Source organism: Pongo abelii, chromosome 8, assembly GCF_028885655.2.
Source record: "Pongo abelii isolate AG06213 chromosome 8, NHGRI_mPonAbe1-v2.0_pri, whole genome shotgun sequence".
NCBI lineage: Eukaryota > Metazoa > Chordata > Mammalia > Primates > Hominidae > Pongo > Pongo abelii.
The window spans coordinates 51086233-51103251 of record NC_071993.2 but is presented as its reverse complement, the minus strand read 5'-3'; the positions used below and the strand labels follow the sequence as shown (position 1 = coordinate 51103251).

Genomic DNA, 17019 nt, shown 5'->3' with positions numbered 1-17019 from the left:
TGTATCTGTCACAGCCCACTGTGTCTCTGTGTTGGTCTCAAACCTGCAGGTCCCTGACTTTGGGCAAACGTGTGGGGCAGCCTTTAGCCAACCATCATCCGCAGGAGAGATCCAGAGGGCCCACTCACCAAGGCAGAGGGGGCGAGGTCCAGGCTTGCTGGGCCCAGCCTCACTACAGCCCCTTCTGCAAAGCATCATGAAACTGGGTCAGAGGGAGAGTCCGGCAACTAGGATGAGGTCAGCAGACTCCCCTATGCTCAGAAGCCACCTCGCTGCATCTAGGGAGGTCTGGCAGTTTGAGGAGACCATCCCCGGGCTTCCTCACTAATACCCAGCTGTGTGAAAGAGGTAAATGGCACCTTTGGAAGGCGCTCCCTCCCAGTCGAATACAGGTTTGTGGTCGGGGCTTCTGGCAGTGTCCCAAGCTCCTGCAGAGAGGCCCAGGGGAATTCCTTTCCCTTCAAGCTAAGCCTCCTGGTGGGGCCCTTGTAGAGCAGTTACATTCTCCTTCCTACTTGCCACTGGGGTGGGGGTGGGGAGAGTGGAAAGGGGAGTAGAGAGGGGAGTGGAGGTGGGGGTGGGAATGGAGAGGGGAGTGGGGCTGGGGGTGGAGAGGGGACTGGAGAAGAGAATGGAAAGGGAAGTGGAGGTGGGGGTGGGAGGTGGAGAGGGGAGTGGGGGCGGGGGGTGGAAGGTGGGGATGGGAGGCGAAGAGGGGAGCGAGTGGGACACAAGGCCCTGCACAGAGCGGGCAGGCTGGGAAGCGCTTTGCAGCTCCCAGAAAACAGATGTTCGTGGGGCTGGCCAGTCACTCCAGGGGCCAGTGGTCTGCCAGGCCTTCGGAGAGGGGACGGTGCAACTATCTCAAGGCGGGATGCTGGTTTTCCGCACCCCTGGGAGAGACAGAGCCCCCGGACCAGGTGAAGCCCCTTCCGTTTCTCGCATTGCTGAGGGGTCCCAGGGCCGAGGAGCGAGACTGGATGTGGAACGCGCCCGCGGTCACCAGGGGGCGCCCCGGAGCCTCGGCGCCGCGCCCCAGGCAGGCGGGGCCGGCACACAGTCCCCAGAAAGGGTCCTGCCGCCTGGGGCTCACTTGCTTGTCCAGAAGGACATTTCCCGGCGGTCCTTTTTTCTTTTGAGATACCAGCCAGCCTGGCTAAAGCCCTTTGCCATCTTCAAAAGCCACAGACTGTTCCCCATTGCTCAGGCTTTTTGTTGTAATACAAGCAAAATTATCTCAAAGGCGAGGTTCATGATACAGGAAGTTGGCGCCTCAGCCTCCAGAGAAGGCGTCCCTCCTCTAGCCCCTCGGAAGCGGGGAGAAGGCTCACAAGGAGACGCTGGCCCCAGGGCGTGACGCTGGCCCCAGGGCGTGGCCCTGCCCACCTTCGGAGAAGTGGGATGAGACAGTAGAGGAGAAGGCACCCCAAACCGTACTGCTAAGGCTGCCGGTGCTGCGGGTGAGGGGCAGTGACAACACGGGGGGGTCTCTTTCAGGCGGCTCTGGGAGCGCGCCCCGGGTGGTGAGCCCTTCGCCAGCCTGAGAGCCCCTTAACTTGGAGCTCAAGGGCAACAAACAGCTCCCTGTGTGCCTGAGACCTGTTCACTGATACTGGGTGGAGACCTCCAAAGCCTAATGCTGGAAATGGTGTTGCTGTTTTGTAAGTGGCTGTGAGCTTGGGGCCATGGCCAGCACCTTTCATTTACTGCAGTGTGACCTTGGACTAGAGACTTAAACTCTGGGAGCCTCCATCTCTTTGCCTGGAAAATAATCATTCCTATATCACCTTATATTAACAAAGGAGAGGCAAAGTGCCTGGTGCATTGGAGGTTCCCCGGGGAAGTGTCTGTTCCTCTTGTCTGCCCAGCCCTTGGGGCCTGTGGTGCCTGAGGAGAGACTAGCCTGGGATGGCCCTGCCCCTGCAGCAAGTGCCCCGTGGCCCAGGAGGTCGTGGTGGGTGCATCACAGGGTGGCAGTGAGACCTGGAGGGCTTGGTGCCCCAGGGACCAGTTGTGCCTATCAGCATCACAGCCTAAAGCCTCGTCTTATGTGGTAATTGTGACCCAGCAAAAACACACACTTCTTCAGGCCGGTACCCCCTGGGCTGTTAAGGCTACAGAAGTTTCCTGAAAGGTACTTTCTGGCTCCATGGAGACCAGGTCAAACCCTTACACTTTCTTCACCGTTAGGGACAGGAAAATCCCCCTGGTGGGTTAACTTTCTATCATTAAGAGCTGTCAAGAACACCTCTTCCCAGCCTGAGAGTCCCCTACTTCTCTTTGTGGGCTGTCCCGCAGCACACACCAACACACACAAACCACAAACGCAGGGTGGAGGCTCTTGGGGCTTCCCGCTCCCGCGCCCCTGCCCCCGACAACTGTTCCTACAGAGGGGATTATCTTGGGGAATCCCGAGTGCCAAAACTAAGCTCTTACTAGTGGTTTTCAAACTTGACCTTCCACCAGAATGCCCTGGAGGGCTCGTTAAAACTTGGACAGGAGGACTAAGTGTTTTCGGTTCAGCAGGCTGGGAGAGGGGTGTGGTAGGAATTTGCATATCTAACCAGTTTCCAGGGCAGCTGGTGCTTGGACCACCTGTGGAGAGCCACCTGGGATTTAGATCAATCCCTGAACAGCCAGAGCTGAAGAACAGCAGTGACCACACCCCAGGCCTCCACCAGAAGATATGAAGTGGCTGTGTTAACAGCATAGGTGGAAATCCCTGTGGCACCATCACTCTCTCCCTAGTGCCTCCCTCTGCCCAGCACACTGGAGCTCAGGAGTGAGGACTCACCCCAACTCTCTCCAGGTCTACACCTGCTGCTTAAGTCACCCACCAACTCTGCACAGGGACCTACAGGGTGCCTGGCCTGGGGAGTGCAGGATGGGGGCAGGCAGGGTGAGACAGGTGTCACAGAAGCGAGCGTGAGGAGGTGGGATGGCAGGAGAGCAAGCTGTGGGGCCTCGCGGCCTGGACAGGTCAAGGAGGCAGAGTGTGAGGTTTGTACCGTGCCTAGTGGTCACAGGCAGCCCAGCACAGCTTGGACCAGGAGCCAGAAGCTCCTGAAGGGTGTGACATCTGGCCTGGCCGGCCAAGGGGACGCCTCAGGGGCTGGCTGAGGCCGTCTGGCAGCAGGTTCTGGCCAGCCCTCTGATCTGCCACTGTCTGGCAACCCCTGGCTGCCCAGAGCTGCCTGGATGCCTGGGCTAGCTCTGGCCTGGGAGCTGTAGAAGGGTGTCTGAGTTACTAAAGAGGGAGGACTAGGACTAGTGAGCCAGGACTAGTGAGGAGGTCTTGGGTTTCCTGGGGCTGCCCTGCCCATTCCTGTGTTCAACAACAGAGGAGCACTGGGAATCCATCGGCCCTGGTCAGACGCTGATGGGTGGGAGAAAGTCCGGGAGCCAACCCAATCTCAACTGCAGAACCCCCCAAAAAACAGCCTTACCACGATAAGACTTGCCATTAGGCAGTACAAATATGTTGAATTAGACCAAGACAGGGCCACAAAGCCCAACCAAGATTCCCACAGGAAACATCAGAGGATGTGAATGACCGCAAGACTAGGGCTCCACTTGCCCTGCCCAGTGGGTGGTCCCCCAAGCCTAGGCCCTGCAGAGTTCAGCCAGTGCCCAAGGGCTGTGTTTGGCATCAGACATGTATTTAGCCCACATGATGTTTCAAGATTTGGGAAATTCCTCATGAAATTCCAGATAATCTATCGTCTTTTGAAAAATCAGAAAGGGTCTGGCTGCACCAGGCCCACGGTCCTGCACTGTAGGGATGGTTTGATCTGATGGGCGGCTGACTCCTTGAGTGGAGACCCACTCCCCACACCTGCACTGCCTGCGTGAGCATCTGAGCCTATAAGCCCCTGTGTAGCCCCACACCCCACTTTACAAATGAGAGCACTGGGGACCAGGCGCCACAGGTGAGACCCTGCAGATACGTGGCGGGACCAGCAGGGAACAGAGAGGGACTGACTCCTCTCGTCCGCTGAGTGGTGTGGTGGGCGGACGAAGGACCTGTTCTCAGCAGCAGTTCACATGGACAAAGGTTTCGGGGGAAGGGGGAAGGGGGAAGACTCCCGAGATGATTTCTGCCACTGGGAACTCTGGAAGGGATGTGCTGACCCTCTGCAAGGGAGATGACCTGGCTGCTGGTAACCTGGTCCCTGGCTCAGGGTCAGAGATGAGTGATGAGAGTGACCATATAATTTATTGTCCAAACTAGGTCACTGCTGAGAGTGAAGGGGATGGTCTTCATCATTACCCTGAAACAACAGGTATCAGGCAGGGCCTCCCAGGGTACATGGTGACCCCATGAACAAGAGCAACAGGCTCACCTCGCGGTGTCTCAGCTGGAAGCTCTTGCCCTCATGGTAGCAGTTGTAGGTTTTCAGCAGGCCTAAGAGCTCTGACCTAGAAAGGGAAAGACACACGTGTACTCCTGGGGTGTGGCAGGGCCTCAGCTTCTGGCCTTTGGCTTCCCTGGCCTCTGTTTCCTCATTTGTAACAGGAGTCTGACAGCACCCTTCTCGTTGGCCAGGCATAACCGGAGGAGACCAGACTGTGCCATCGCAATGCACCCGGATGGTTTTGCACATGGCCCTGGTGGGGGACATAGGGGTGGGGCTGAGGAGGAGGCGAGACTCACGGGACAGGCCTGCGTCTGGTCCAGGATGTCCAGGGTGCCGAGACTTTCACTATCACAGGTAAGGCCCTGGCAGCCTCCCTGCCCTCCACCTGTGTTGCTTCCTCACAGTAAATGCCCTGGACTTGCTTTCAGCATTGTACAGCCTCTTGCTTTTCCCCATATCACCTCCTACAAGGCCTGCTGTGGCTGCTGCAGGCCACCCTGAGGGGTGCCTGCTTCTTCCCCACCCTGACTTTCCGAAGGCGCAGTGGAAGGTGATGGTCCTGTGAGTAAGGCCCTGAAGTCTGCAGTAAGCCACTTTCCCTCAATGCTGTCTCCCTTTCCGAAGGGAAAGCCACAGCCCTGGCTAATGTTGGAGGAAGGGGAGGCCTGGACAGCTGCCTGAACCCAAGCTGGGCTCTGGGGGGCAGCAGGGCCAACAGACATGGGATGTGAGCCACACTGATAATTTCAGTCTTCTAGTACATGTTAGGAGGTGATACGGTTTGGATGTGTGTCCCCACCCAAATCTCATGTGGAATTGTAATTCCCAGTGTTGGAGGTGGGGCCAGCTGGGAGGTGTTTGGATCATGGGAGAAGATCCCTCATGAGTGGCTTGGGCCATCCCCATGGTGATGAGTGAGCTCTTGCTCTGAGTTCACACGAGGTCTGGTCGTTTATAAGTGTGTGGCACCGCCCTCCACTCCCTCTCTCTTGCTCCTGCTTTCGCCACGTGAAGTGCCTGCTCCCCGTTCGCCTTCCAACATGACTGGAGGCTCCTTGAGGCCTCCCTGGAAGCCGAGCAGATGCCAGCACCACACTTCCTGTAAAGCCTCCAGAACCATGAGCCAACTAAACCTCTTTTCTTTGTAAATTACCCAGCTTCAGGTATTTCTTTATAGCAACACAAGAATGGCCTAATACAGAGGGGAAAATGAAACAGGTGAAATTAGCATTAATAACACATTTTATTGAACTCAATATATCTAAATTACTATTTGTCAACATGCAATCAATGTAAAAGTTATAATGAGGCCCTGTACACACTTATTTCGTATAAAGTGCCTGCCATCTGAAGCCTCTTTTCTATTGCCCATGCCTCCCAGCCATGGTCATGTGTGGCTGAGGGATCCCCTATTGGACAGGCTCAAAAAGAAGCACCCCATCTCTGTCCCCCAGGGCACCCCATCAGATCTCTGAACAAGTGCTCAGAACCCCTCCACCTAAAGGCTGCCCAGGACGAGGGGGATGGCAAATGTGAAGACTCCCCCACCCAACCTGCACACCAAGGCTTACTTCTGAATGGACTTGCTGTCACTGATGGGCACGTGAGAACTCGGCAGACAGTCTTCCTTCATCTTCTCTTCCTCTTGTCTGCAGACCTAGGAGTTACTTGCTGGGAAGACAAGGAAGGGTGGACAGACAGGTGAGCCAGAGGAGTGCTGGCCAGTGCAGCACCCAACACCCGCAGCCCTGGCACAGACACCATCGGCCTTGGCATCACACCGCCTTGGCACAAGGTGGCTGCGGCTGAAAGGGTCTGGCCCAGACCCACATGGCCACATGTCAGTCAAGCTGCCCTTGGTTGGGCAAGGTCATGCTGAGCCAGTGACACTGGTCCTTTCAGCCGCCCACCCCAGAAGACTCTCCATAATCCCCAGGAATCCAGATCCATCTCCTAAGCATTTTAGACCACATGCTCCCTTCCCTTGGCAGGGACAGCCTGACTAATGGCTTCTGCCTCGGTTGCTCCTGCAATCCTCCAGAGCTACCCCGGGCCTCTCTCTTGCCTTCCCACTCAGCCAGGCAGTGGCCCATCACTGGCTGTCTTGGCAGTGGGTTAGTCAGCACTGTGTTCCTTATGTGCTGTAGATGGTTGGCATCTTCTCTGAGTTATCTCCTCCAGTCCCTACAACAATACTGTGAGGTGAGTATCACCATATTCCCATTTTACAGATGAGAAGACAGGGACAAGAGCTTAAGCACTTTGCCCAAGATTACCAGCAAGTAAGCAGCAAAGCCACTGTTCCAGCACAAGCATTCAGACCCCTGATTCTGGTCTCTTAGCACCTTCTCTATATCGATCATGGGCAGTGACTTAAACCCCCAAACCTTCCTTTCCTCGTCTATGCAATAAGGTAATCTCAAGCCCACAGGATCATTAGTGGATCCACACACACGCTGTTCACACACACTGTTCCACACACATACTGTTCCCTCTTTCCACGCACAGCCTTGATTGGTTTGAGGAGCCGCTCCTGCCCTCCCCAGGTTTCTTTCATGGACGGTAAATCCACCAGAGCTTTCTTGATCCTGTTGGCATCTGCACAGCTTCCTGTTCCTCTCTCTCCCGCGTGTCAGTGTGGCCAAGGACTCTTATCAAGGCCTCCTACATGCTGGGCAGGGAGGTAAAGCTTCACACACACACACACACACACACACACACACACACACACACATTCTCTCTCTCTCTCTCTCACACATACACTCGTACACACATACACAAAAACACATGCATACGCAATCACATGCACACACACATACACTCACACTCGTGCTCACAGAAACACACACACTCACACTTAACACATACACGCTCACATGCACACACATGCACACACAAACACACACACATACATGCAAACACACACAATCTCATGCACACACACTCACACACACACACACTCCAGTGCTGACCTTGCCTCCACCTTCCATCTCCCAAGTTGCAGCTCAGGGCTGGGCGTGTTAGGACACACTGGGAGGGGGCACAGCCTGGGGCCACACCACATCCTTCCCAGGACAGAGCTCTGCTCATTCACAACTCCCCCATATCTGTTCACACAAACCCATCATGTCTTCCCGACCTGAGTGTGTGCAAATGCCACGGGGGGCGGGGGGCTCAAACTCAGCTCCACCTGCTGTCGTATTTATTAATGTCCTCAGAGCCCATCCCTGCAGAACGCCCATCTCCTCAGGCACTCACTCGGACCGGTCCAGTTTGCTCTCTCCCTCCTTGCTTGACACCCACAAATGTGACAAACCTGCCCTCTGTGCTAGCATCAGCCCTGCATGAGCCTGTGATGCAAGAGGCAGGGAAGTAGAGTTGGCCTGGAGAAGGGGAAGGATTTGAGGGAGTGGGCTTCCTGATGACCTCAGGATCATCCTATCCATACCTCCCCTCTGCCTTGCTCCAGAGTTAGGCACCTCAGGGCCTGGAGAGATGTCAGGCCCCCAGCAGCAAGGCCTGGAGCCGGGGACTTACTGCTGCATTTTTCTTGGCCAGGCAACAGGGATTTCAACATAAAGTTTCAGTTCCTTGGCACCTCCGCTTGCCCATGGAAAAAGTGATCTGCCCCCCTTTCTGGGTAGTTCCTTATATACTTGCAAGGCAGAAGCCTAGTGCAGCCCAGGGTGAGCCATGGAACTGGGTTTCTTAGCCCACACTGCTTCTGTGGGTCTTCAGCATAACGAAGTATTGCTTTCAGCAAACTCATTACAGGAAGGGCTGGATTTACCCCAAAATTACAGGCGGTGTTTTTTTCTCTTGCCTTCCTCTGTATCCAGCTTCCACCCCAACTTCCTGCCCTAAGCCCTGGGCTCACTGAGCAGTTCACGGCTCCCCTAAGGGGCCCTATGCTTTTTTTCCCTTTTGTAGTGCTGTTCTCTGTTCAGAACCCAGAACTACTCCTGTCCTCTGATGTTAGCTCCTCCTGGAAACCCTTGCCAGAAAAGCCCCAGTCCATGTTGGGGCAGCCCCTCTCTGCCCCATCGTCTCTTCCCATTTCCCCACTGGGCCCTGCAGAACTCAGCTCTTGTTTAGACTTCCCTCCCAAGAGAACAGGAGCACGATGGGGGTGGGGGCGGGGGGTGCTTTACCACTAGTTTCCAGCCCCAAGCATAAGCCTGGCACATTGCAGGAAGTCCATACACGTTAAATTGCTGAATAAATACAAGAAGCTTCTAGACTCCCTCCAAGTCTACTCTTCCAAAGCTGTGCACATACAGCAGGAATAAATAATATAAAAGTCTCCAACGGCCACGGAGGTGACTCTGCTGAGGGACACTCGTCACGGGGTCCATGGGGAATGGGGGGCACATTCCTTCTCCGATGGGGCAACTCTTTTGGCGTTTCATAAGAAGCCAGGAATCTGGATTTTTTGGGGCTATATTTCATTACTGAAAGGTGGCTGGCTGGCAGAGGCATGCACTGTCCCTGGAATGCCCGTGTGGTCACTCATCACCCCGGCCCTCTGCAGCTAGCTGGGGCTGTGGGCCTCATTCTGACCACTGAGCTGTGAACAAAAGTGTTGTGGGTCCCTTCTAGGCCAGCAGCTTTAAGAGCCAGTGCACAACCCTCCAGTTCTCCTGCCTCCACCGTGGTGACCCAGAAAGCCATGTGTTTCAAGCCGCGTGCAGCTACTCGATGGTCAGCCTGGGTCCCTGAGTGACTGTGGACCAGAACTGTCTGCCAACCCACACTGGATATGGACTGAGAGGGAGAAATAAATCTCTGCCGTGACAAGCCACTGGTGTATCAGGGATTTGTTACTGCAGCATAACCCAGACCAAGTCTCATGCAATACATAATCCAATCAAAACAACATATATTTAATGTAATATTTTATATTTAAATATGTTTATAAATAAACTAAACACCCTTGCAAGACAGATACACCTAGTGGTGAGACAGGAATAATACAGATGTTCGCAGGAGAATAGAAAATTCCAGGCAGCCGTTTCACATGACCAGCAAAAGGAAACTGTTAAAATAGGGGTCATAAGAAGCTAGGGGTCATAAGACTTTAAAAAAATCAGAGTGTGGGCCAAGCTGGCTAAGACCAGCTGAAACCAACACGGTGCTGGATTCGACCTAGGTTGCTTCTAGGACCTCACTATACGCTCATTAACCAGGCAACTCTCTGGGATGCTAAATCACACACCCACAGGCACCGTGACAGTTCCAGAACACCCATATTTGATGTAAAAATGGGTGGCACCACAGTTTCAAGAAAGTTCCACCTTTTTCCAGGAATCTTCTTGGATATTGCACCCCTTGGTTAAAGAAACCCATAAAGGTAGCAGCTCCCAACCCCCTTGCACACTCTCCCTTCTTGACTGTGTACTCTCACTATTTTCTGACTCGTATGGGAAGGAATTCAAGGAGTCAAGAGCCTGGACATCAGCTGGGGTTGAAGTCTCACCAGTGTTTGGGGACCTCTCCTAGTCCACTGGACAGTGAGGCTCCAGTTTGTGACTTCTGATTCACGACATGGCATGATTTACATTTACTTCCAGTCTCCTATAGCGTGTGGGGAAGAAGTTCATTTTGCCATATGTAGTAGGAACACTTAGAAGTGGAATTTCCCATAAGTCAGGCAGTGGTTACTTATTCATAGAAAATGCTTCCTAAAGAGCTCTGGGGTGCTTCGTTGCATGCCTTCTCCTCTCTGGGCCTTAATTTTCCCATCTGTACAACAAGAATATTGACCTCCAATGGGTTTGAAATTTTCTTAACTGTGGAACTCTTTGTTCAAATAGAAAATGTATGCAAAACAGATTAAAGGGGATTGCCGTGGTTGACAGTGAGGTGGTGGTGGCAGAGAGCCTTATCTCCTAGGGCTCTGGGTAATACTACTTGAAAAGCATGGTTCTCCCTCACTGGCCTTCAGGAGTGCTTTTCCCCTGCACGCCTGCTTATTTATAGGACACAACCAACATGTTGAGTGTCTCCGGCCATGACTGAATGGCACCAGCTGGGGGCGGCCGCTCAGAGGAGAGAGACCAGGAGGAAAGTAAAGGAGAGTCCTAGGCTGCAGATGGCAAAGTGAAGGGATAAAGGGCAAGGTGGGCTTGTAGGGTAAACAGCTGGGGCAGAGAACGGGGCACGCCATCCCAGGGGAGGGTGGGGGGGTCAGCGAGCAAGGCTGAGGGAGGTGGCTCAGGGCCCACTGCAGCAAAGGGAGGCTCTTCCAGCTTGCTGGGCTGGGTCTTGAGCCTTACAGGGTGGGAACCTTGGCTCCCCACAAAGAGAGTCTCTCCTTTGAGAGAGGCACACATTTCTGTGTCCTCCAGCACTCATTAGCTTCATGGCCCTAAGTAAGGGAAGGAGAGGAAAATATTTTATCCCCAACATATATTTCTTTGACGTGTTCTTAAATGGCTGCCACTTGCTCATCCTGAAAGAAGTGGCTGGCAGAGTGTCTTCAGTGGGAAAACTTGCATCTGTAGAGAATCTCCATTAATGCAGCCAGGCCCCCTCCCCTTTCCAGGTCTTTCCCCACATCCAAGAGAGACTGAGAATCCACACCTTTAAAAGTCTCTTTGAGGGAGGCTTCATCTACATAACGAGGTCGCTTTCACTAGCCAAGCCTCTCCTCCTTCCATAGCCTGTTTCACCAGAATCTAAGCCCCATTCTTTCTGTAACCTCAAAATGGTGTATAAGTCTCTGTTACTCACTGGGAAGCTGGACCATCATTCTGAAGGCTCCCATGCATGCACCTTAAGTACATGTGTATGCCTTTTCTCCTATTAATCAATCTGCCTCATGTCTGTGATTTTTAGTGAAACTTTAAGGGGCCAAGAGCCTATGGCTCCCACAAAAGTCACTTGGTCTCTCTGGTTCTCAGACCCAACACCGCAAGAAGACCTGTTTTCCCTGAGCTCCAGGATCACTCACAGAATTCCACTGCAGATCTCAACACTGTGCTTGCGCCCTATCCCCTTTACCAGACTTTCATTCATTTTGATGAATTTCATTCGTTTTGACATCACATCTACAGGAAGCTGCATGAGTACCTAAAGGGTGTCCAAAAGACAGCTGTGGCAGGAGCAAGCTGCAAGGGGGAACACGCACACCCAACAGGAGAGGAAAGGGAGCCATCTCTCTATTTGGAGCATTTTCCTGGAACAGCCTTTTGCATTGAATCTCCAAGTGCACTGGGTGGGGCCTTTGAGAATCTCTGCCGGAGTATTTTTCAGTCTTTTATAAACAGCACAACCTTATCTTGAAATTAGATCCTAGGTAGAAGCCCAATACACAAATGGATTAAAGCGAGGCTGCATGGGTGGCAGCAGGAGTCAGGAGAGGATGGGCTGGGGCTGGCCTGCCACCCAGGCTCAGGCTCAAAACCACAGAGTGACAGATGCAGTTGGACAGGCCAAGTTGGCCAGCAGGCCCTCCCCTCCCCCCAGCCGTGCCATTCTGCTGGGAAAGTACAGCTTTCTTTGTCTGGGCCTGTTTCCCTCCCCCAGGTCCCAGGACACAGCTCAGGCCTCCACGCCTGTTTCCCAGGCTGGAGGACACTCTGTCCCCAACCAGAGTGATCAGCTGCAGCCAGGGCTGTCTGTACCCCAGAGGAGGCTCCCTGGGCGGCATGCCAGCCACGGCTACCTGTCCCAGTGAACAAGCAGTGAGTTGTTCTCCCTTTCCACTTCAGCAGCTGCTCTGCCAGCCGTGCAGAGAGAGACAGCCTGCTGTCACTACTGAGGGACAAAGGCCGCCGAGGGCTTTAGAGCTGCTAGGCATGGGTCGTCTTTCCTTTTTTGTGTTTGTGGGGAAAGTTATTACAGAAGAAGTGACTGTGATTCTTCCAGTCACCCCCGGGGCCCAATTCCTACAGGCCAGTGGCAAAAGGAACAGAAGATGCCGAGTGAAGTGAGGCTTTCGTGACATGAAATTGAGTATACTTGAAAGACTTTTAAGACTGTGCTGCCTGCTTTTCCTTCTGACAGTGTCCCTTCTTACATAAAACATGGCCAACACAGATGTGGTGTCCTCACTTGGCAAAAGGGAAAACGTACAGGCATCCAAATTAAAATGTTCTAAGCATGTCTGTGAAGTCTGAGAGCTTGGTTACCTCTGTTTTCACATTTCCTGAAATTGTGATTTTTATTTTCTTATTTCAGCATGATTTAAATCAAATAGGTCATAAAGAAAGTGACCTGGGAAGCAAAAGAAAGGAGGACAAGTATGTGGGGCACAGCTGGGGGCCTGAGCTGCTTCCGCTGGAGGAGGACAGCAAGTGCAGGCCACAGAGCAGGTGCAGGCCACGCTGCCAGCATTCCTGGGGGGACTAAGTTCCTGGCTGCAGTCCGTGGCTACCACATTTGAATTGCCAGCCACAACGGCAGCAGGGCACAGAGGACAATGAACCTTTAAAAGGCCCCTCCCAGCACCTGTTAGCCAGCAAATGGCAGGAGCCTGGCCAGGGAAGAAGTTGCAGTGTCTGCCGACACCAGGTGCCTCTGAGGGGGTACCCTCAGCCAAGCATTTTTGTGGTGAGAGCCGGCTGTCTGGTTGTAGATGGCAGGCAGCGACTCAGCAGCTGCTGCTCCCACCTCCTTCCACACTGCTGTCCCCTCCTACTGCCCAGTTCCAATCACCAGACCCCTCCTCTCCACTCCCACCATCATCCCTCTGGCTCAACTCACTCCTCCCTGCCCCAGAAGACTCTGCACTGTCCAGGTGGGGGTGATGGAGACCAGGGGAGTCCAGGAGAGGTGGGCACAGAGCTCCCCTCCACCTCCACTCCCGCCTTGCCCTGGACTGACCACACAGGCCCAGCTCACCTTTACTCCCCGCTGCGGTTCTGGCCTCTCACTGACAGGTCTCTTTGAGTCCAGTCCAGCATCCAGGCTTCCCTGATACAGCTCCCCTTCCTCTGAGAGCCTGGCCCTGAGCACCCATGTAGATCGCAGACCAGCCTTCCCAGTGGGCAAGACTTCTGGCTTCTGCCCTTGTTTCAAGGCAAAGCAATTTGGGACAAGAAAACCATTTCCAGTCCTCCTGCTCCCCCCTTACACCTTAAACATACATTCTCTGCTCCTGGAACCCCCTGAACCACTCCTCAACTTCCCCACCAACCAGGCTCACCTCCAGCCTATGGAAGAGAAGATCCACAGAAACGAAGATCTTCTTAGCTATGGTTTTTGGGCCAAACATGTGCTCAAAATGGGCACTGTCCAATATCCTGATTGCCTGGGGCTGGGAGTGCAACGCAGAGGGTCAGACCCCTCTGGGTGCCTGCTGCTGCAGGGCTGCTCTGGAGGCTCTCTACGGCTGCCCTCTCCTGTGCTGTCCACTGCCCCAGGCCTGTGTGCCACATGTCACTGCTGGGGACAAAAGGGCCCTGTGAGAAAAAAGGGTCTCAGAATCTTTTGGGTCATAGAATCCCTTGGAGTCTCTTGAAAGCTTAGTGCACTCTCCCCAGAAAATGCATGTATGTGCATGTTGTTGCAATCTGCATCCATGTGCAAACACACACACAATTTGCATATCACTGCAGGGGGATGAGACAGCTCTTGTCCATGTAATCCCAGATCCCCAGATCCTAGGTTTAGAATCTCTGCTGAAACCTGTCACAGCAAGAAAGAGGAGGCAGAGGAACGTCATAGAGCCTTACATGTGAGTTTTGCTGTGGCATTAACTTGGCCTGTGATCCTAGCATGTTGCGCCGTCTCTTGGGCCTCAGTTTAGCCAGAGCTGTTGTGGCAGCTGATAGAGAGTCTTCAGGGCTCTTCCCAGCACTGCAGCTATGGGGCTCAATGACACCCCACCTCTGCTTCCCAAGGTCAGGCAGGACAAAGGGAGGGGGTTCCAGGCCTCTTCCTCAACAGTATATCCTAGGGAAGAAGGTGGGACAGCCAGAAAAGGAGACCCCGGGAACTACAAGTTTCTCTTTAACAAAAATAAGAAAACTGTTGAAGCTTTAGGAAGTGCAGCCGCTTCTTATTTGATTTTCTTTATTTTAAAACAATTTCCCCAAACATACTCTATGAGAGAATAACCACCTAGCCTTTGCAAGGCTCTGGGTTCAAAGCTCTGCTCTGTGACTGCCTGGCTGTGTTACCTTAAGCAAGTCCAGTTCCCTCTCTGAACCTTGGGCTCCTCATCAATTAAATAACTACAATCCTCGATGACTTCTGTGAAGACGAATGAGGAGACCTGTAAGATGGACCTTGTGTGGGGCTCACTCATAATGAAAAGAGGCTCCCATTACTATTCTTATTGACACTGGGAGTCAGGGGCTCTGGAGAGACAGTGGAGCCCCAGAGATGGGAATGTGAGGCCTCCCTGCAGGAGTGGCCATGAATGAGGAGAGAGTCTGAGCTGACACCTGAAACCAGGCCCCAGACCCCAGGGGCCCAGGGCAGAGGGCTTTCTGGCAGATCCCCTAGTTAGGGTCTCCCCTTTGAGGCTTTGCACTTCCAGAATCTGAACTCTGACACACACCCAAGTTTCGTTCATGTTTTTTGTTATCTGTCGTGGTCCACTTGGTCCTGACCCAAGGCGACCCTGGACCTTGATTCTGTTCTCGACCTCCAGGCTACCCACTGGAGCCTCATGGTGGAAATACAGCCTCATCTCCTGAGTTTCAGATAGACACTTTAATCTGTAGCATCAAACTTTTTATTGTCAAATCACCAGCACTACACACTGAGAGAATTATGGCTAGAACTAATGACAACAGCCTTCACATACACTGACAAAGTGCTGAAACAGCCCATGACAATTTCCGGCCAGCATTTTTTTAACCTAAGTTTAATGAATTTCATCTCTCCTCTTCTCTCGCTTCCTCTTTCTCCTCTGACCCTCTCCCTTCCTGTCTTCTCCCCTAACCTGCTGTCCTGGCAGCAGTAGCTAAGGAACCACACAGAGGAACAGAAGGCAGGACGGTTTACATTTACCTGTTACTTCACCAATTCACTTCTAACTTTAAAAAAAAAATGGTTTCTGGCAACAAATCCTGATTGACACCTTAGTACTGTGGGCAGTTAAACTACAGCAAAGCCAGTGAGGGGCTCCTCTGTGAGTGCACAGCATAACTTTGGAGTCTAACCTGCTTGGGTTCAAATTCCAGAAGCCCAGCCCTTATTTGCTGTGCGACCTTATTTAATTCCTATGTGAAATGGGGCTCCTGAAGCTGTCCTTACTGTGTTTTAAGAAAGTGCTGGCCCTGGCTTGGGCACTGATTCTGGTGTGAGAGGAGGCCTCCCTCCCTCCGCCGTGCCAGGTTAATGAAAACACTGAGGCATCTTTTGGAAGTGGGAAGTGCAGGACGGGACCAGAGTCAGGAGCCCAGAAGAGCAGGGCAGTAGGCAGGCTGACCTTCGGAGACTAGGGGTGAAGAGCAAGAGACTCGGGGGCACAGCAAGCCCTTGGGTTCAAATCCTGGCTCCATCACCAACTCATCCGGTAAAGGTAGACAATTTTATAACTCTTTAAGCCTCAGTTTTCTCATCTGAAAACGGGATAACGAAAGTAGGACTCTTACTTGCTGTGAGGAGTAAGAGGCATACCGTGTTAAAGCATTTGGCCCAGAGCAAGGCAAACCCTCTACAGACAGCGATTGTGAGACAGACCCCCTTGCTGCTATTATCTTGGCGTTCGATTTCCATCAGTGAAATCAGAGTTGTGCCAGAGGCCTCTAGGCTCTCTCCCCAACTCTAGGATCAGTGCTTCTAGGGAACTGGTTAAGGACAAGGTGAACAAAAAAGGTGTAGCCAGTGGCCGCGCTCACCTGTCGTGCTCAGGTTGTAGCCCCTAAAGTGCTTAACAGAGGTGCCAGGCGCAGTGCCCACTCTCAGCAATGAGCCCGAGGCCCGCAATGCGCAAGGCTGGCAGGGGGAGGGACCCTGCGCGCTGCGGCCGAAGGGCACAAGTGCCCAGGCTTCAGCGTCCCTGCCTGGTAGCAGTCCTGGGTCGGAGGGGATGCTCCATGGACGTCCAAGCACTCTCCTGCTCGTTCATCACTCACCGTCCAGCCATCGCGCAGTCCAGAAGCCACTGCATGTGTCGTGTCCTCGCTTGCACCGGAGCTGCGCCCGCAGCGCCTGCTGAACCCAGGCTTCAGCTGCTCGGGGCCAGGCCCGCCCCTCGCCCCGCCCCTCGCCATTCGCCCCGCCCCTCTCCCCGCCTCTCGCCCGGCACGGCCAATGGTGCCGCCCCGGTCTCTCCGTCCCGCCCCGAGCACGCCCCTCACTCCGCACCGACCAATGGCACCGCCCCGTCTGCCCCGCTCTGGGAACGCCGGTAGGGTCCGGGCGCCGGGCGGTGCCCGAGGGGCGGTGGGGATGGCTTGGGGCCTGCGACCTGCCAGGTGTCCCCAGGCCATTGTTCAGCTCGCCGCGCGCTCCTGAGTTCCCGAGAGCTCCCCGGGACGCGCGGAGAAAGCAGCCCGACTCAGCCCCGAGAGGTTCGGTGTGCGGGCGGCGGCCAGGGACTTTGCGGGGTAGCGCGGACTCCTGGACTTCCAATGAAGGCCGCTGCGCAGGCGCTGCAATCACTGCAGGCACTTGTCTGCATGCCTGGTGGGGCTTGGAGTCTGGGGAGGCTTATCAGTAAAGCCCAGAGCATTTGCTATTTATTGCTCAAGGGGCACCTTTG

General features: G+C 53.9%; 1 protein-coding gene across 5 annotated transcripts in view; it reads right to left on the bottom strand.

Moving 5' to 3' along the window:
* The window catches only part of RASSF4 (Ras association domain family member 4), a 35105-nt gene extending 18589 nt beyond the window's left edge, over nucleotides 1-16516 (bottom strand). For 2 of the 5 annotated variants that reach the window (XM_054521459.2, XM_009245328.4), the window contains exons 1-3: nucleotides 16154-16510; nucleotides 5930-6029; nucleotides 4344-4419 (exon numbers count right to left, since the gene is read on the bottom strand). In XM_054521459.2, coding sequence (XP_054377434.1) covers nucleotides 4344-4419; nucleotides 5930-5991 — 138 coding nt within the window. In that variant the 5' untranslated portion in view covers nucleotides 5992-6029; nucleotides 16154-16510. 5 annotated transcript variants of the gene reach the window in all.
* Between the last annotated feature and the right edge of the window lie 503 nt (nucleotides 16517-17019).